The 21,874-nt window shown below is 37.1% G+C and overlaps 2 protein-coding genes across 2 annotated transcripts; both read right to left on the bottom strand.

Annotated features, from left to right (window-relative positions):
* Positions 1-8,197: 8,197 nt before the first annotated feature.
* Positions 8,198-10,697, bottom strand: LOC109091723 (cytochrome c oxidase subunit 7A-related protein, mitochondrial-like). Its single transcript, XM_019105505.2, has 3 exons — positions 10,532-10,697; positions 9,785-9,919; positions 8,198-9,380 (listed from the first exon to the last, which is right to left on the bottom strand). Exons 1-3 carry the CDS (start codon positions 10,601-10,603, stop codon positions 9,240-9,242), a joined length of 348 nt encoding a protein of 115 aa, XP_018961050.1. The 5' UTR covers positions 10,604-10,697; the 3' UTR covers positions 8,198-9,239.
* Positions 10,698-14,017: 3,320 nt separating this feature from the next.
* Positions 14,018-21,814, bottom strand: LOC109091725 (potassium voltage-gated channel subfamily G member 3-like). Its single transcript, XM_019105508.2, has 2 exons — positions 20,479-21,814; positions 14,018-16,812 (listed from the first exon to the last, which is right to left on the bottom strand). Exons 1-2 carry the CDS (start codon positions 21,099-21,101, stop codon positions 16,167-16,169), a joined length of 1,269 nt encoding a protein of 422 aa, XP_018961053.2. The 5' UTR covers positions 21,102-21,814; the 3' UTR covers positions 14,018-16,166.
* Between the last annotated feature and the right edge of the window lie 60 nt (positions 21,815-21,874).

Below are 21,874 nucleotides of genomic sequence, written 5' to 3' on the forward strand. Positions count from 1 at the left end.
TGTGAGCGTGACCAGGAGCGCTGTCTTGTCAGCAGTTCAGCACTGACTGAGCACAATCATTCGTGAAATGTGCTGTCATGTTGTCCAGTTCCATACTGAGCTCTGCACAGGAGACAGCTTGCTCTTTTCAAAGTTGACCCAAAGCCCCAGCTGGTTGAGATGTTGAAGCACCACATCCCTGTTCTCGCACAACAGATCTTGTGAGTGTGCTAATATAAGACAGTTGTCGAGATAGTTAAGGACTTGGATGCCCTTCTCCTGTAATGGGGATAGGGCATCCTCCGCGACTTTCATTAAGATGCGGGGAGACAGGGACAGACCAAAGGGAAGGACTCGAAAGCAATTGCCTGTGTCAAGGTAGAATTGAGATGTGAAATTATGCATCCTTCAGGTTCATAGCTGCAAACCAATCCCGGTGTTTAATCCATGAAAGGATGCACTTCTGCATCAACATCTTGAACTGAAGCCTGTGAAGGGACCGATTCAAGACTCACAGATCCAGGATGGATCTCATGGAAAGGTAGCAAGGGAAGCGTGAGGAGGTGGAGCCCAAAGGGCAAAATTGGTCACTGTGCACAGCTCCTGCATCAACCATGGGTCAAAACTACCCTCGTGCAGTTCTTTAAGTGCCTTGGCCTGGTATACTTGCAGGATGGCCATGGCGTGCAGGGCGGAGGTGGCCAGGCCTGCACCGCTGTAAGCTTTGGCAGCCAGAGCTGATGTCAGCTTACAGGCTTTGGATGGGAGGTGTGGACGATTCCTCCAAGTGGCAGTGTTTTGTGGGAAAAAGTGCACCGCAACCACATGCTCCACCTGGGGAATGTCCACATACCTCTCGGCCATCCCACCATTGAGGGTAGTGAAGAGCGAAGAGCTCAAACGTGACCGGGCAGCATAGGGAGCGATCCACATTTTAGTGTGCTCTTCATGAACCTCCGGGAAGAAAGTCACTGGGGCAAAGACATCTCGAAAGACACTCTCGACTGTGCAAGCTGTAGGAAATTTTTATTTTTGGCTGAAGCACTCAGGGGTGGAACACAGTACTTATCTGTGCTAACAGGGGTGAACACACTGCTGAATGTGCCGTCTAGTCATACGAGAAAGGCACTCGCGAAGCGATCGGCTCCAAAGCAAATATCTGAACGAGTTGATGCACACCACCATCTTATATACCTGTATGTATGGGGAGTGGCTTGGCATGCAAAGTCATTGGCCATTTGTTTGTAATGTTCAGAGGTGATTGGGGCTCCCAAGTGTGACCGTAACGTCAGTGTCAACGTAACATCAAGTGTGACTGACTAAAGGGGAAATACAGCCCTCGACCTGTGGTTAGCAGCATACTTACCAATAAAAAAAGACTTTTTTTCTTTTTTCTACATTCTTATTGCATTACTTATTGTTACAGTATGTGCTCTTTTCAAAATATCCAACACTAGTTCGCATATTTGTTTAGTTCACAAGTATGGTTAAATGGCATCATAAAGCACTAATTTCTCTCATGGCATGTTTACACTCCTGCAGTCCGGTAAAAGATACAGAAGTATAGATCAAGGACTACTCGGCTGTTAAACGGCTTCTTTCCCACAGACTGCTCAATCAGTGAATGTGAACTGCACTTTCTTTATTCTATTTAGCATATTTTAGCTTATTTATTAGTATTCTTATTTTTTAGTTATTTATTTTATAGCTCTGCACTGAATTACTGAATGGTGGATGTGTGAATCACAATTTTGTTTTTATTTAAATCATAAAAATTATAAATAAAGGAATCTTAATCTTAAACTATGAGGATATATTGTATAAAATATGACCATCCAATGCAGTGGACATTTCTACATTAGAGAAGAGCAAATATCAAGTAGGTCAAATTATTTTACTAAGTAGAAAAAAGGTTGTGGGTCTGCACCAACGGTTGTTATTTCACCAAAATGTGAAATGTGAAATGTTAACCCCAAAGACATTTTGGTAGCTTAAAAGCATACTTAACATTTATATATCAGGTTGATTCATCATGACTTTTTCTAATCTTATGAAAACTGATTATAAACAAAATGTCAACTTGATAACATGCTTCAAATGTCGTGTATAAAAAAAATATACTTTGCTAATGTTTGGGTCTCAGAGACCCCATAAAAACATGAATAAATGCAATAAATATAGAAACATTTGTACAATGTACATTTGTACAAAGTTTTTCAAGCTAGTTCATGCATTCATGACCTCTAGACTGGACTATTGTAATGCACTGCTAGCTGGTTGTCCTGCATCCTCAACAAACAAGCTACAGGTAGTACAAAATGCAGCGGCTAGAGTCCTTACCAGGTCAAGAAAATATGATCATATTACCCCAATTTTACAGTCTCTGCACTGGCTACCTATTAAGTTCCGTATCAGTTACAAAATATTATTACTTACTTATAAGGCCCTTAATGGTTTAGCTCCTGCGTACCTAACTAGTCTACTACCACGCTACAATCCATCACGCTCCCTAAGGTCACAAAATACTGGACTTTTGATAGTACCTAGGATAGCCCACTAAAAGAGGTAGAGCTTTTTCGCATTTGGCTCCCGAACCCGAATAGCCTTCCTGATAATGTTTGGGGTTCAGACACACTTTCTCTGTTTAAATCTAGATTAAAAACACATCTCTTTGGCCAAGCATTCAAATAATGCATCTCATAATTTTGGAATGCAGTTATATCTGATAAAATGCGCATTATTATTCTTTAGCTTGGGTTAAACTAATTAATTTTACTAGGCTGGAACAGCAGCTACGCTAATTATGTCTCTATTTGTTTCTCTGGATCCAGAACACCTGAGAAGAGATGATGCCAACCCCTCAGAGGACCTCAGATGATGCTAACCCAGAGACAACATACAGAACTACCACATTTTGTTATAAGTTTGATTGCATAATTGCTGTTAATAGTGTTAATCGTCTGTTTGTTTACGTCTTTTATTGATTTTTCCAAACATTTCTGGCGTATGCACATAAACTGACAGTCATCACTGATAAGCTACTACTAAATATTGTAGAAACTTAATTTTCTGTAAAGTTGCTTTGCAATGATTTGTATCGTAAAAAGCGCTATGCAAATAAACATGAATTGAATTGAATTGAATTTATATATGTATATATTATTGAAAATAATTACATGTAAATTAATTAATTATAATAAATATGTATTCAGATTGATAATTTATTGTACAAAAGTCACATTTATGAAAAGTGCATGCTTAATTTGATGAAACAGATTGTGTAGAGCTTCAAAGCTTCAGCCTACTGGTCAGATATACAGTCAAAGTATGGAGAAAATGACTAAATTATATGAAAAATAACGTTTTAATAATAGTATTATTTTAACATACAGCATTGGGTGCCTTGCGACCTGTCCCCAAAAAATAAGGCTTAAAAAAGTATATTTGTGTGTTTAAAAAAGACAATTGCTTTCCTATCATTTGAAACTGTGAACCTGCATTGATGCTCTTGCTGTTTACTGTAAACGACAGATCGCTGATTACTCTGGAGAGAATAAGAATAGATCGTTATCTTACAGTCATCACTGTTTATGATTACTCACTATCTGCCAAAGCCAGACACAAATCATTCCGGTATGTCATTGAAATATTTGTTATTTTAATTCATTGTGAGATGGAACGTGATTCATTTTGAGTATTGTATCTATTGTGAATCATGAAAGAGGCCATTTAATTTTTTTTTTTTCTCTGGGAATGAAGGAGAGGCTTATTTCAGGAGCTATTATTTGCTGTTCTTACAAATGCACATTGCTGACAGAGATGTCATAAACATAGTACATTTAGAAAATCAATAGTATTGTCCTCTAGTTCACCTTCAGTGCTTTTCCTGACAGATTTACACTTTACACAGAGCAACAACACACAGTGCCCTGTAGAGAAAATAGAATAAAAGGTATATTTCTATAAGGTCAATTGGAGATATACTCTTCTTGTTATGTCCTAATATTGAAAGAAACAGCCTTTATCATTGAAAGTCTTAATAAAGAAACACTCTCTATTTTAATATAAGAGCAGGAAAAGAGACATTTTTTGGTAAAATAATGACTTAATGACCACAATATAGTCGCTAATAAAAATGCAGGACTAAAGTATGTGCTCTAGTACTGGTGAGATCGAAAGCGTGTTGTGCATTATTACTTAAAAAATATATATATATATATATATATATATATATATATATATATATATATATATATATATATATATATATATATATATATATATATATATATATATATATATATAAAAAAAATTAAGACAAACACAACACATACTTTTAAAATGTTTTACAACAACTTTATCATGTTGGAATATGATGAAAAAAATTCAAATCATCTTTTGAAAGAGATTTATTTTATTATTGCACCTGTAAGCACGCCAAAGCTTTGGCAATATTTCAGGCCTTTACAGTCATTCCAATAAAGCTGTATTGACTTTCAGAGAATGAGAGAGATAGCACAAAAGCATAATCAGAGTTAAAAATGTAAGCAGGCAAGGAAAGGTCAGAGCAGCAGCTGAATAGAACATCACAAATATGTTTCATCACAGTGTATTTGTTCAGCACTTCTCGACTCTGTTTTACAGAACTTCACATTTGCGGCAGGTTATCTCTTCAAACCATATTTCAGTTGCTATCTTGTGTAGTGACCACAAGGAATATAAAAATTTAATAGATGACATTGTGCTATTAATTAAATACAAAATCCAGTATGGTCAACAGCTCCGAATCCAATTAAAGGAAGGCATTGGAAGTAAGGCAGTAAGTTTGGGGCTGGTAATATTTTTGAAAGAAGTCACTTATGCTTTGTGCTAAGCCCACCAAAGTCCTGTTTAAGGCAAGACAATATACTTTTCATCCATATTGGTATGTGTGTTACTGCGTGATTATGTATAAACTACTGTTAAATAATTTTAGTGGTTATAGTTTTTTTAAGTTCTTCCCTAGCTAAGAGTGACTATTGACCCTTGACCCTTGACCTTTATCCATGGTGTAAGCACAAATATGTTTGCGCTCAGCTCAAAGTCCAACTGATTTCTCTCTATATGAGAACAAGCGGCTCAGAAATGTGCAGCAGGGTGATATATCAGATGATTATGGCATGAGATTACTGATCCTATTTCCTTATGCCTGTGTAGATGTAGATTGGAGAATTTCAGTTGTACAGTTGTCTCTTGAGCAGACTCTTCAGGCTTTGGCTTGTTGTATGGTTGTGGGTGTTTGTCCTAAGAACAGTTGGTGTGGCTCAAAGCCAGCACAAATTCTGTATACTGCCACCCTATCCTCCCGTTCCTCCGAGAACACTGTCAGGATGAGTTCATTGATTCTAGCAAGCTTTTCAATTGTTCTCCACATTATCGGGAACTATGATGGTGTAAATGAGTGATGGAACCTGACATGAAAATAACCAATATCCTAAGTGACCAAAAAGAGTTCATGGCAATGACTTTTGAAAGTCTCCAAAGTCTCCAATAATAGGTGTATGTACACCAAATTAATAAAAGATAAGACAAATAATTTCGTTTTGAGATTTGGTGCTCAAAAAAGATGTCTTATTAGTATCAGTGTTGAAAACGTTTGTGCTGCTTTATATTTTGGGGAAAACCTTTGATTAATAGAGAGTTCAAAAGAACAGCATTTGTTTAAAGTGACGTATGTTTTTATGTTTGTTTTTATGCTATTTGTTTACCCAAAGTATAGCTTTTAAAGTTGGTTGTTATGCTATCTACAGTCAAAAAGAAGACTAAAAAAAGCAATAGAAAATAAAGAATAACAGAAGACATCAACTGATAAGACAAAAGAATAGAGGAAGCCAAGACTAATTAAACATCAAAGTCTTTTTATGTGTTCCACTAAACAGGTCTGCAATTAGCAAGAATCAGTTTATCTGTTAATCCCTCTGTTCTTTTTTCATTACATCAGTGCAATGAATGTACTTGATTGAGCAGCTCTGAATTTTTTTTAAAAGGTAAGATGTAGCCAAGAAATCAATAGTGTATCAGGGCTATTAAGAAAACCTCCTGAACCCTTTGAACTTCAGTGACACATGCAAAAGATAACCTACACACTATTACCAGAGAAGAGAGAGTGCTTTGCTAATAGCCAAGTGAGCAGCAGGGCTACAGATGGAGATAAGCAACTGCTCACTAGCTCTCTCTCACTCACGGCTCCACAGACTGAGGTCTTAAACCAGACACACACACTGCCCTCGTTGCCACAACTGCACACCCCCGTGATTCTGCTTTACCCTTGTTAATTTTCCCCAACATGAAGGAGTCATGAAGAATGATTTCCCAGTTAACAAATATGTTCTAAGAATAACCTGCTAGCATTCCCATTAAGCTATGAAAATGTTATGTTCTCTGTATGTTCAAAACATTCAGTTTTTTAAATGCTTTTTGGTTATGTGAATGTTAGTGATAGTGTACCCAAAAGTAAAAATGACCCCATGATTTACTCACCCTCAAGCCATCCTAGGTGTATGTGACTTCCTTCTTTCAAATGAATACCGTCAGAGTTATATCCTGGCTCTTCCAAGTTTTATAATGGCAGTGAATGGGGGTCGAGATTTTGAAGCCCAAAAGGGGCTTTGATCATTTAGTTTGATAAAAAGGGAAGTTGTGGCCTAATGGTTAGAGAGTTTGACTTCTAACCTTAAGGTTGTGGGTTTGAGTCTCGGGCTGGCAATACCATGACTGAGGTGCCCTTGAGCAAGGCACTGAAGCCCCAACTGCTCCCTGGGTGAAGCAGCATAAATGGCTGCCCACTGCTTCAGGTGTGTGTTCACAGTGTGTGTGTGTTCACTGCTGTGTGTGTGCAATTTGGATGTGTTAAATGCAGAGCACAAATTCTGAGTATGGGTCACCATACTTGGCTGTATGTCACTTCACTAACTTGATCATTCTGGCCAGAATGTAAAAACTAAATAATAAAAACATGTGACCACCTGGAACACTATTTTAAATGCCTGGCTCGCTTTACATAGTTTAATGGGGGAAAAATCTGTATTTTAAAATTCAAAACAGAGGCACAAAAGAAATACTGTGAAGGATAAAATGCATTCTTCATTCATCCATAATTAGGCAAACGAGAGATCAAGGGAAGGGGAAGCAAGTGAATTAAAGCAGAGCAGTGTGTTTCCTGTAGCTCCATTACAGGTAATGAGCACAAATCAATCACTGCTCTCAACATACGCTAGCGGTCATGTTTACATTCAGACAAAAGCTGGTTGTGTATGCATTTACAAATTAAATCGAGAGATGAATAATGTTAACAGAATTAACCACATCCGTGGAAATATGTGCACCCCTGGTCACAGTTCCAGCGAACAAAAGATTTAAATCGATTGTCCTGGAAAAAAGTCTTAACCACGAAGCTATTGCTGGAACAGCTGTACTTGGCAGATTCCTCTTTAAAATGCACCATGTGGCCGAACATTTGAGTTGCCAGAGTCTTCAGTAGTAAGCAGAGTGGCTCAGAGATGATGCTGGGTGAATCACAGCCTCTCATTGTCATAGATTGTTTCACTTCGCTTTGTGATCTGACAGCTTATCAAGCGCCAGTGTGCAGTTTAGACAGTCTGTCAGCCTCATGTTGTGTTATTACCTCTTGACTAGAAAGAAATGTGGAAAAATAGCATCCAGGAACAATCGAAATCTTTCTTTGCAGTTCTACAGTGCTTTGGCCATACAAGGACAGGATTTTTTTTTTGGAAGTCCTTTTGTGTAGTGTCTCCTATAGCCTTGTTGCCATGTGAACAGCCTGAACAGGAAATTCAAAGAGCTTTTCAATACTGTACACATTATTCAGACTGATATGAAATTAAGGATAAATAAGCATGTAATGTCAGATTTTGGTTTAGGAGTAAAAATATCTCAATGTATTAGTTTCTTACAAACACACAGCCTTTCACTTCAGAAGACATTAACCAAGTCGTGTGAATTATTTTAATGTTTACATCAGCTGTTTGGACTCTCATTCTGTCGGCACCCATTCGCTACAGAGGATCCTTTGGGGAGCAAGTGATGTAATGCAAAATTTCTCAAAATCTGTTCAGATAAAGAAACAAACTCGTGTACATCTTGGATGGCCTGAGAGTGAGAACATTACCACATCGAATGTCATACTTCAAAAATGAGGCAAACTAAAGAAGCACAGATGTCAAAGGGTCATGATTTTTAATTTGGTTCTAAGTTCTTTTAAATTAAATATATACATCTCAGAGGGCCAAAACATAAATGAATGTCTATTTCACAAACAAACTGTTTTTGCTTCGCTTTACACATACATTGCTTTGGAAAGTGGTGCATGAGAGACACAGCAGCATTTCAAGTCCTGAAGTGTATTAAATATATCCAAAACTGTGGAATGACCTTAAATATGGTATTATTGCATTCAGTGGCAGAAATGCACATGGGATCAAATGCATTCACCTTGCATGATTCTCTTCAGTGTAGTTCCACATTTCCAGAATATTCTTCTACAAGCATTAAAGCACTTCCCATAGATTTCTCCTAAACAGACTTGGCTTCCCAGAGGCACACTTAACATGTCATTACACCAATCAACACTACTGAAAAGTGTCAGGTCCCACCGTATTTTCCTTTCTTATTATCTTCCCAATGTCACAACATTAATCAAGACATGATTACCATAATCTGGCGTTAAAAAAAAAACATTATTTTAACTGTTCACTTAAATGTTCTTTGGGGAACCAAAAATGGCTTTTCTATGGTGTTGATGTGAAAACAGCCTGTTGGAAACTTTATTTTAAATTAAGAGTATGTTCTAGAGGAAAAACACTAACACTTTTATAACCTTTGAATGTAATATCACCCTAGATCCTTTAAATAAAAAGGTTTAAAAGCATGTGTTTTTGTTGTCATTTCAGCAGAAGACCAAGATGACATAACTGTATGTGTAGGGGAGCCATCAAATATTGAATTTTGGGGCCTTGAAATTACAAAGTTTGAGAACCTCTGTTCTAACTAACAGCATCCCATTTGTAAGGACAGATCTGATACAGGACACAAGTAAAATGGCATTGTGTAGCAAAAGCTTTGTCAGGACAGAGTGTCTGTTTATGGTGATTAATGTTGAGAGGCATATTGCTTATGTTCATAATAAATACCAGAAAGTTACATATCGCAAATGTTATTTCAATGCTGAGGATATGAGTCAATGAAAATAGGCTGGGTACAGTTCATTTGTTTTTGGGCTGTGCTGCTATATAAAGAGCTACAAGACAGTAGAGAGCACCCCCGACTGTCAGTGCCATGGTGGTCCTGTACAAGAGTCTGTCTGGAACACCTCGCTTCAGATGAACAGGAATCTCATCTGAGGCCTGGATGAAAAAAGGAGGAAAAACAAGATGAGGCGAAAAGAGAGGGAAGAATTATAATGCATTCTCTACTCTCCTGTTTATCAAGGGGATAGTTCACCCAAAATTGAAAATATTTACTCAACCTCCAAACCTGTAAAACTTACTTTCTTCTGTGCAACACAAAGGTTGATATAATGTTGGTAACCAAAACTTACTTCCCTTGTATTTTTATTCTATACAACAGAAGTCAATGGGAACTGAAACTGTTTGGTTACTAACATTCTTCAAAGTATCTTCTTTTATGTTCAGTAGAAGAAAGTAAGCCATACAGGTTTGGAATGATGAGTTAATGATGATAATTTTCATTTATAGTTGGACTATCCCTTTAACTCAGCTACATAGCTTAAAATACATCATATACATACCTGAAATATCCTCTGGAGATCAGGCACCTTGTTGCCACCCATATACTCCACTGCAGCACTCGACTCAGACACCAGTTTGGTTGGTGTGGCAAAGATGATGGTAGGGGATTCAGAAGGTATATTTGACCTCAAGCCCTGAAGAAAGTTTACTAGTGCGTTAACATGATATCCATTTTTGTTGACTAGGACTACATAACATATACGATCACAGTGGTTCTCAACCGTTTTGACCCCAAGGTCCCCTATTGTCCACAAAAACATTAAATAGCAATATTTTTGTAAAATATTTGTATTCACAATTTCTACCTGACAAGACATATTAGAGTTTAGCATAACTAGAAAAAGTGTATTCATGATAAAAGTAGTTTTAATATTTTATACATTTGCATGACTTTTCCAGGTTTAGAATGTCATGAAACATTTTACTTAAAAGCATTTTAAATCATCTTGAGGCCCTATTCGACGTTTGCTGTTCTTTTACCTTTTGTTGTGAAATAAGTTTGATTATACAACTGAATTTGGTAACTTACTAGGCTACTAAAACTTAGTAGCACAAAGTCAGCTCTGCTTTTGATTATTAATCGCCTAATAATTAGCCTGCTTAATCATTTCGGTTAAAATAGAGCTAGAGAAATGTATTTTATATATCTAACGACTGTTTAAAATCTCATCTATGGGTAACATGAAGCATGCGGCAGATCAAGGTCACTAAATTAACCTTTTAGAAACGGAATCGCGCGCACATACCTGCGGACTGTAGGCGGAGGATGACACGACTCCAGTCAGTCTTTGTGTAAATCCACTAAATTTGTAATACATTTTATTAATAAGTGGTAACCGGCGAGGACGAGGCGAGAGTGACCGTAGAGAAGTCGGAACTCAACCGGCTTTTTCCTAACTTGTCGCTGGAATATGACATCACAAGAAACGAAACTGTAATCAAGCAGATATGAGAGACGTTGTGCAATATGTAAAAAATAGTGTGTGTGTGTGTGTGTGTGTGTTTATATATACATATATACATATATATATATATATATATATATATATATATATATATATATATATATATATATATATATATATATATATATATATATATATATATATATGTGTGTGTGTGTGTGTGTGTGTGTGTGTGTGTGTGTGTGTGTGTGTGTGTGTGTGTGTGTGTGTGTGTGTGTGTATGTATATACTGCATGCATGTGTTTGTATTTATATCTATCTGTTTTGTATCTTTATTATTTTTAATGTTTTTGAAAGAAGTTTCTTCTGCTCATCAAGCCTGCATTTATTTGATCAAAAATACAGAAAAAAATGTAATATTGTGATATATTATTACATTTAAAATAATTGTTTTTACATTTATTATACTTTAAGTTATCATTTATTTCTGTGATGCAAAGCTGAATTTTTAGGATCATTATCACATGATCCTTTAGAAATCATTCTAATATGATGATTCATTATCAAAGTTGGAAACAGTTCTGCTGCTTAATATATTTTTTCAGAACATGTGATACTTTTTCAGGATACTTTGATGAATAAAAAGTAAAAAAAAAAAAAAAAAAAAAAAAATAAAAAAAAAAAAGAAGCTATGTTTTTAAAATATAAATATTTTGTAATAACAATATACACTACTGGTCAGTAATTTGGGGTCAGTAATTTTTTTTCTTTCTTTTTTTTAAATAAAAAATCAATACTTTTATTCAGCAAGGATGTGTTAAATTGATAAAAAGTGATAGTAAAGAAAATTTATTATTAGAATATATATTATTAGAATTTTTTTATTATTATTTTGAATAAATGCAGTTCTTTTTAACCTTTTATTCATGAAATATATTAGACAGCAGAACTGTTTCCAACACTCATAATAAATCAGAATATTAGAATGATTTCTAAATGATCATGTGATAGACTGGATGTTACATGTGACACTGAAGGCTGGAGTAATGATGCTGAAAATTTAGCTTTGCATCACAGGAATAAATAATTTTTTTAAAGTATATTCAAATAGAAAACTATTATTTTAAGTTGTAATAATATTTCACAATATTACTGTTTATTCTGTATTGTTGATCAAATAAATGCAGGCTTGATGAGCAGAAGAAACTTCTTTCAAAAACATTAAAAATAGTAATGTTTCCAAACTTTTGGTCTGTACTGTATCTATATAGTCTATAATTTATTTTAATATTTTTATACTTGTGATCATTTTGACTGTTTTTGTGTGTATTATTTATATATGTGTATATATATTTTTTTTTTGAGCTTTTGCAGAAAATATGTCATGAAACATCAAAAATGTACATAAGCATCTGGTTGGATGTCAACATTTGTTCAGCGAACTGTATCTTTTCTCCTGGGCAATAATGGTGGAAATGTGTTATCATTTTTGAGTTATATAAAAAAAAAACACCCTGAAAAATATTCACGGGGTATTAAATTGACACCTAGATCCATGGCATCCCTATTAAAAACACCCAGGAGCACTTTGCTTCATATATTTCAGATTATATGTATGCCACATTCTTTTCTGTATTACAATTAGAGAAAGAATAAGGCTTGAATCCATAAATATTTCTTTATTCCTCATACATATAAACAACCTTGCCTTAACCAAGTAGAATACATTTTTTGGTTACAGAACAGAGCTACATAAGATTTCATTTGCATCATTATGACCCTTAAAAAATAGCCACAAATACATAGCTACAAAATGATACAGATATGAAGGCATATATCTCCTTAAAGATGCAAGGTGTGACATCAAACAAGCAATGTTTCTGCAATTATTCAAATAAGATCCCCACATTGACATGACAAGTCAATATATTTTCAAAGTGTTCTTAAAGGGTTAGTTCACCCCAGGCCATAAATTACTCACCCTCAAGGAATCCTAGGTGTATATAGTCTCAGCCTCAGACACCATGCCCACTGAACCTTGGCTAAACGTCTGATGCATATGGCACACAAAAGTGGAAACACTTCAGGAGCTTCGAAGTCGTCATCAGATTGGTTGAATTATACAAGATTTCCGCGAGACGTGTGTGTCATGTTCTTTAACATTCTACCCGGAAACAAAAATGCCGTGCTGCCAAACCGAAATGAAAAGAAGAATGCCATCTGGTTTACAGCTGTGACAGCATTCAAATATGTGACTGAATTCTCAAAAGTATGTAAAAAATTAAAGTTCGTGGCATAAAGTCTTTAAAATACGTCAGAGAGTTTTACACACCAGTCTGTTATTGTGCCGACATTTCCACGCCCCGAAACATGATGATGAACGAGACGAACTGTGATTGGTTGTTTGACATGTCGGTCAAACGGCCTTAAGGGTGGGCCTTGGCCAATGAAAGCTGCCATGAATTCCAGACCTTCAGCTGTCAGTCTGGAGGTCTGGCTACACGAGAGTAAGGTGTATATGACTTTCTTCTTTCAGACAAATCCAATCGGAGTTATATTAAAAATTGTCTTTCAAGCTGTTTAATGGCACTCAGTGGGTGTTGCAGTGCTTCAGTCCAAAAGAAGTGAAATAAAAAGCGCCCATCTATTAAAAAAAAATGTCTCATACGGCTTCGGCAGGTGAACAAATGCCTCCTGTAGTGAAACGATGCGTTTTTGTAAGAAAACTATCCATATTCAAAACGTAATAATCACTTTAATGTAGCTTGCGCCAACAGTTGTACACGGAAGCAGCTCCGGGAGGATAACGTATGAGGTCAGCGTTGTGCATGCGCAGGTGATTGTCGTGAAAACCAATGTTTGTTAACAGGATCAAAGGAAGCTAAGTTTCCTTACTTTAGCAAAGGAAAACCAGTCTCCTCTTGGTTTATATCAAAATCCTCTGATAATCTTCTTTACAAATACTCGTTTTGTACTTCTAATTAGTGACCGTTGTTTTGTTTTGATCTCTCCCCGCGTTTCCGCATGCATCACTTCTAAACAACGCATGTGCAACGCCGACCTCCATACGTCATCCGCCCAGAACTGTTTCTGTTAACAACAGTGAGTGCATGCTAGATTTAATTGATTATTACATTTTGAATATGGTTATTTTTATTACAAAAACACATCTATTTGCTACAGGAGGCCTTTGTTAACCCCCCGGAGCCGTGTGAGACACTTTTTTTTTTAATGGATGGGTGCTTCTTATTTCACTTCTTTTGGACTGAAGTACTTTAACACCCGCTGAGTGCCATTAAACAGCTTGAAAGATCAAAGACCATTTTTAATATAACGCCGACTAGATTCATCTGAAAGAAGAAAGCCATATACACCTAGGATGCCTTGAGGGTGAGTAATTTATGGCCTAATTTTCATTTTTTGGTGAACTAACCCTTTAATGATGCTTCTATATCATGAAATTCTATTATAAAATTTACTGTTTTCCCCCCAATTAATCATTATATGTAGCATATCCTACTAAATACAATGCAAAATCCATCTTTTTATTCCAAGAGACACATAAACTCAGAAAGTCCCTTGAATGAGGAAAAAAGGTCTGATTTTGTGCTTGTATTCAAAGGGGAAGAAGGAAGCGAGTGACAGCCCTCCTACTGGTGAGCGTGGGGGTGAGGTGTTTGCTAATCAATTTAGTTAACAGCTCTTGATTCACACAGTCGTGTATGGACAGGTTGCAGATTTGTCGCTGTCTGGATGAACAGCTGATGTTTGTTTTTTTGTGACTTAGTAATGTTAACTACCAATCTATGAGCAAGACTCGACAATGACTGTAATGTCAAAATGATAAGTGTTTAGGCCTGTTCAAACCAAGAACTGTAACTATAAAGATAACTATAATAATCATAACTATTTTAGTGTTTACACAACGCACGATAACTTTCTGTTTATTATAAGCTCATTCTGAAGTTGTCATCTGCCACTTTAAATGCTCAATCTCTTTAAATCAGGTTGAATTCTGATTGGCTGTCAATGTTTTTAGTTGTTCATCAGGTGGAAAAAACTATATTGTTCCTCTGTGACATTATTAGTATAGTTTTGGTGTGGACTCTGCTATTCTTTTATATGCAGAATGACTTTTTAAAGACCCCCTAGGTTTTAATGTTGTTAACATGTCTGTCTGGTAAGACAACCCATGTGCAAATTCAACAGTCATCACCATTGCTGAGCACTTTGTCCTTAAAACTGTGAGGTAACAAAAGAAAAAATGCGGTTTGAAACAGCCTATTTCCTAATGTCACTAACATGTAGCCAATCCCATTTTCATAATCTTAGCTGTCTAATACAGTGAACAGAAACATGGTTTGTTTAACATTGATAATGTATTTAGAGCCAAATGCAAATTATATCAATTACAGTTAAGTATCCGACATTGTAGAGAGCGATCCATAAAATGCATCATGATTAAAACATTGCTAAATTAATCCAATGTTGCTGCCAGTTTGCAGCGTTTACTACCTCAGTTAACCGACTGGAAGTGTAGCAGGTAGTCTGAGCTGATGCAACTGAATGGAGGCGCGGCTAATTTGCATATTGTGTATACTAAATGAGGTAAGGGTTTAGAGTTATATTAAGTCATTTTAAGACAAAACATTATTTTAATGGGGAAAAAACATTTAAATGTAATTTTGCTTGTAAAAAGTTTTAAAGGATAAAGGGATATTAGTGACTGCAGGAGGGCTTATCTTTATCTTTATCATTATAGTTACCGTCCTTGGTGTAAGCAGGCCTTTTCACAGTATTTGCTTCCGTATCATGCTCAAATGCTTCTGTTTGATCACTCTAAAACCTTTTACTTTAGTTCCCCTTCCTTTGCCACTTTATTGGGAGCTGAATTAATGATTTAGCAAGTCAGGGGGACCTCTCCATGGAAACATGAGAATTCGCGTTAAGCTCCTTCTAGGCTGGAGCACTGTCAGGACACAAGGTCCCGCCAGATGCCCGTTCCAGGCAAACTGGCCATCTGTAGTTGTCAAATGCCACAGTTGTCCATTTCATACACAGGAAATGCTGTTGGATCAGTTTTGTTTGTTCACACAAGAAGGGGGTTACAACATAAACATTGGCTAATGTATTTCCTTTGGATCGTAATGCTTTATTGCACACTTTCCAGCTTTGGGCTGGAGATTTGCTTCTTTTGTCCTATTCTTTTAGCCCCAGGATGGACAGGAATTGCTCCAGATGCCTGTATTGTACAAAATCCGTGAATCCCATAATGTGTCCTTGAGTACAGAGGTACTTGTGTTATTATTTGGATATAATAGGTCCACACAGAGAGTCTAAATGCTAATTTTTCCACATCGGAATTAACGTGTTCCTTCACTTTATTTCAGATCTTGGTTCAAAATAAAGGCACAGAAGAGCAGGTGATATTTCTAAGCTGAAGACCAGCAGGTTCTCAGGACGATCTATGCTACAGTTAGTTAAGAAACTCAGAAGAGAGACTTCGCACGCAGCGTGCTGAGCGGAATTTGAGTTCGTGGTAGCACTGCACAAAGCTGTGGTAGATAAAGGTAATGGGCAGAGCCAGCAGCACAATGCCACTCACGACGCACACGCCACCCAGCACGCGTCCCGGAATGGTGATGGGGTACATGTCTCCATAGCCGACAGTCGTCATGGAGATAATAACCCACCAGCAGGCTGCCGGAATGCTGGCGTAGTCCTCATTGCTACTCTCCAGGTCTAAGCCGTGCTCCAATAGCTGTGCCAGGGCGCTGAATATCGCCATTGCGACAAAGACAAACACCAGCAGCATGACCATCTCGCGGTAACACCTGCGCAGCGTAAGCCCGAGTGTCTGCAGCCCGAGGAAGTGACGCGCCAGCTTTATAAGCCAAAAGATGCGCATCATTCGTAGTACGCGCAGGGTGACTCCTGCTCGCTGTAGTTGAGGGTTTTCTCCTGTCAGCGCTGTCACAGCGACAGACACGTAGTAAGGTGTGATCGCCAGGAGGTCAATAATGTTAAGGGGGCGGCACACAAACTCACATTTGTCCCGTGAGACAATGAAGCGTACTATGCATTCGGCAGTGAACCAGCCAATGCATACTGCCTCGATGATCCTGTGAGAGATGGAGAGAATAGAGAGAAAAAGATATGGAAAGAAAATCAAAAAGAGAGAGTTAGAGGGTATAAGAGAGAGATAAGATCACAATTCAAATTTCTGGGTGCAGTACAAGTTAAGCTCAACTGACAGTATTTGTAGCATAAAGGTGACTACCACAAAAAATTATTTTTATTTGTTCCTTCTTTCCTAAACTTCCATTAACATTAAAATAATCTCTGTTTCAATAGCCACAAAACATAAACAATATGAATTTTTCTTATTACCTTTTTAAAAGTGTTTTTTTTTTTTTTTTTTTTTTTTTTTTTAAATCAATTTTTACAACATAAACCTTAAAACCCTAAAATAACTAAAAATGATGACAACGTTACAGCTCAGATAATACACTGGTTTTAAAAGAAGAGTGCTTTTATACAAGTGTCTTACTGTCACCTTGATTGGACAAATCAAAATCATTTTATGTGATAATCAACCACAAGTGCTTTCAATTCAGCTGAACTTCTATTTGACCCGGACTATTCCTGTACCAAACGTGTCCTTGAACATTACCAGTGAATATGAATATAAAAATAATAACCACTAAAATATGGTGATAAGTAGCCTTCAATTACATTTATGCTTTGTTATTGTAAGTAACCAAGTCATGCAAAGTATTTAGATCAGATTCCATGCAGCCATGCATTTAATGTGCTTTATACGGAAAATGTCCTCTCATTCAGATTGTGTAAACAGCTCCAGTCTGTTGTTGACAGTGGAGAGTCAGTGTCTGTGGACGCTGCAAGGCAGGTGGTATGCTTGCTCAGTAGACCTTGAACTTCTAATGCAAAAAATCCCATTAAATTAAATTTTTATTTATATGATTGAGTGCACCTCAATATCTGTTAATATTTAAATTAAGAAATCGTTGTTTTGAAAGGCTGCATCTACAAAAGAATTTGCCCGTATAGTTGCTCTTTCACTCTGAATGTTTTTACTGTACTGTTAGAAACAAATGTATAAAGAGTCGTGATGGACTTAGAATTACAGTGAGGACGGCTGTTTCGGCAGGAAGGCATGCAAATAGGGCCAAGAATTACTGTTAAGTGAAGATGTGATAATATATGTACATGTGCCCACAAATGCCAGAATGCTGGGTTAAAGGGATACTCCACCCAAAATGAAAATTTTGTCATTAATCACTTACCCCCATGTCATTCCAAACCCGTAAAAGCTTTGTTCTTCTTCGGAACACAATTTAAGATATTTTGGATGAAAACCTGGAGGCTTGAGACTGTCCCTTAGACTGCCAAGTAAGTAACATTGTCAAGGTCCAGAAAAGTATGAAAGACGTCATCAGAATAGTCCGTCTGCCATCAGTGGTTCAACCGTAATGTTATGAAGCGACGAGAATACTTTTTGTAAGTGAAGAAAACAAAAATAATGACTTTATTCAACAATTCCTTTGTTAACAGTGACATCTGTGTCTCTCCATATCACCGTATGCTGTGTATACTCTTCTGTATAAGCTGTGCCACAAGGATGCGCATCCTTGTGGCGTGGCTGATACAGAAGAGCATATGCAGCACAAGGTGATATGGAGAGATGGACTATTCTGATGATGTCTTTCATACTTTTCTGGACCTTGACAGTGTTATTTACTTGGCTGTCTATGGGACAGTCACAAGCCTCCCGGTTTTCATCAAAAATATCTTAAATTGTGTACTGAAGACGAACAAAGCTTTTATGGGTTTGGAACGACATGGGGGTAAGTGATTAATGTCAAAATTTTCATTTTGGGGTTGAGTATCCCTTTAACAATGAATGTGAATGCTATTATCATCCTCAGAAGGCACGTGAACATAAAAATACATTTAAACATTTGGACCTTTACAGGCAACAAATGAATGGATATTTAAAGATGAATACAAAACAAAGGAATGAGATCCACAAAAACATCTTTGTAAATACTGTAAGACTGCATGCATGACAAACCTCACTGGGTTCATTTCCAGCTTGTCATACACATATTAGAACACATACCTGAACCCTGAGACAAACAGTGGCCACTGTGGGAAATGGAATCAAGACTGCACTGGATACATAAAGAAAAAACCTACTCACAGATACTTCTAGACAGAGAGACGGGGACATAGAATACCCAAAATGACAATGTGACTCATAACAGGGAATATGAAAACATGACTGTAATTTTTAATCTCTGATGGAGATCCAGGATGTTCGCTTTGGATGACGACAAAATGTCCACACAGAATATGGAAATCTAATTGTAATGATTTCCTAACAGGTCTAAATGCAGGGGAGACTGAGGAGTGTTTTGGGACACAGAGGGTGTCGTAACAGCATCACTTTAACTTATTACGCCACATGGGTGAAATCACATTCACCACCCTCCTGAGGTAAAACACGTTTTGAGTATGTTAGTAAAAATATAATGGGTCCAAAGGGCAGAAAACAATTTTGATGTACTGAAATAATTTTCATCTGGATTATAATTTGATTTGCAATCATGTTAATGGATGTGAAATGTCATAAGGTGTATATGCTCAGGAGGTTTTGTTGTTTAACTTGATATATAATATATCCACACAAGCTTTTCATAAAATAATAATAATAATAATAGAACTATCATGTCTGAAGAGATGAGGGGGGTTGTAATGCCACTTCCCCCCCACAAAGATTACATAGAATGGTTTAAATTCAGCAAATGACTCACACATATTCACCCTATTTTAAGAGTTGTTTTTACATTATAATTATTTTATAATTATTATATTATAAATAATTATTTTATAAGTAAATATTATTACCATAATAAATGTAAGCATGACTAAATATAAAATCTCCATGTTTTCAAATGGTGTTCAAAATCAGTCATGTAGTGAGGAAGGTGGTAACGTCAGCACTCTCTACAATATTAATTTGCACCGCTGAGGATATGTCGTAGACTTCTATATGTACTTAAATTTGTAGCAGACAAACATAAGAATATTACATCAAAGCCACACTGCGCAAAAAAAAACTTACAGTTACAGACGCTGAAACGAAATGCGTTACAGCACCCCGGGTCCCCCCTACTCGTACTGACGTTAGATAATTTATAGCGACGTCTACTGGCCAAACGAAGTACGTCAGCTAGAAAACAAAAATCACCATCGTGATATGTTGCAGGCTTCAGCTGAGCTTGCATTATCATTATTGCTTTATTTTTCCCAGTGCTAATACTGTTTTTACTGTAATACAGTAAAACGCAAATAATCAACAAAAATAATATTTGGTAATGAGAGATTTTTGTATTTTTTAATATTATATTATATTATATTATATTTATATTATATTATATTTATTATGGAGTGTAATACACTCATTTAGATCTCAGCTGAACTTAGTTTTTTGAGAAAAGATAGTTTGAATGGAGCTTGTAAAGCAACAGGATACAAAACATGGAAAGAATCATACATTCAGACGAGTTCAGGGGGACAACCCTGTACCATCACAACATAGGCTTTTTCATTCTGAGATCCTATATGTGGAGAAGAGCATGATTCCTTCTTTTATATATGGAGCTATTGAGGAAAGGCATGCTCACAAAGCAGAGCTGTCCTGTGAGAGATGCAGCTAATTTGGCATTTACACCACAGACCAGCAGTTGAACTCGTACATGTACCTGTGTTCTTCCACTGTATTGTTTTTTGCTGTATCCCAGTCCGGCAGAGTGCTCGCGCAAAGGATGACCATAGACATAATGACAAAAACCACTGACACGGATGCCAGGATCTGCGCAGCGACAGAGGAAGCTGGTTCCTCAAAAGTCCTCCGCATCCTCTCCAGCCACCGCGCGTTGCCTCCCTCAGAGGCGAACCGGGTGACCTGGTCCTCCTCACCTCTGGACTCCACCTCAGCCTTGATGTCCTCCTCTGAAAAGTACGTGTAAGTGTCGGACATCCTATCCTCCAATCGCCGCTGGCAACAAAACTCCAAATGTGAGCTCTCCAAGCCCCAGTAGATCATCTCGTTGTAAAAGGAAAGCTCGCACATCTGCGGGACAAACCTAAGCTTTCCAGATCGCACGTAAAGCATAATAAAAACAAACGCCTCAGAGTGCCTGTCGAAGAAAAACTCGTTCCTCTCTCGGTCATAATCATCACAAACCTCCAAGACCTCTTTTTCGGAGGAACAGCTGTGGAGTCTGCTCACTCTTCGAAGGGGAAAATCCTTTATAACTTCTCTAGTGAAAGCATACTTAGTGCCACCAACGTTTAGGATGCATATATTCTTCCCAAACTTCATTTTGGATCAGATTTGCATCACCGATTCGAGCGAAAAAGAGCGAAACGACGCACAATATGGCTTATTGATTGTCATAGTTAAAATCCAGTATGTTTCTGTAAGCGCGAGACAAAACAAACAGCTCCAAACTCGCGAGTCCAACTCAGTAGCTATCTTGGATTCTAAAAGGATTTTTCCAGATTGAGCGCGTGTCAGTTTGGAGAACCGTGGAAAAGTGACTTCTTGCTTTGTGCATCATCTAAACTCCAGCCTTCGGTGGGCTGTTTCATACAGTGATGTCACAGATCGACAAGCCTATTGCGCTCCAGAAGAACGGGCGTTCCCGAACGCAAAACGACTATTTCCACGACGCATGTCTTGGATTAACAAGTGTACTTGCTGGACTTTATATCTCTTTTGTTAGCAGTGGAGTAGACCAGGAGGATGTCACGTTGGACTGAATTAAATGTTCAATATTAAAATCAATATTGGACGGTTTTTCCTATGGTTGTCTACCCACACCCTAAACTAAAATTAGACATTGATCTCTGCTTGTAGTGTTATTCTAACGATTAGTCTAGTTTACATTTCTTGGATGTAACCTTAGCGCTTTTGTAAAACCATGTAACATAGCTAAACTATTTTATTGCCTTTTATTATTTTCTCTGTGTAATTTTCAGCAATAACGTAATCTCGCGTTTTCAGTTTACTGGCGTGAATTAATAGGCTACTCTTTTGATGCGAATTATGCCAACAGGTTCATGATCATTACTGATCTTATTTGTATTAAATCT

This window comes from Cyprinus carpio, chromosome A12 (assembly GCF_018340385.1).
Source record: "Cyprinus carpio isolate SPL01 chromosome A12, ASM1834038v1, whole genome shotgun sequence".
Taxonomy (NCBI): domain Eukaryota; kingdom Metazoa; phylum Chordata; class Actinopteri; order Cypriniformes; family Cyprinidae; genus Cyprinus; species Cyprinus carpio.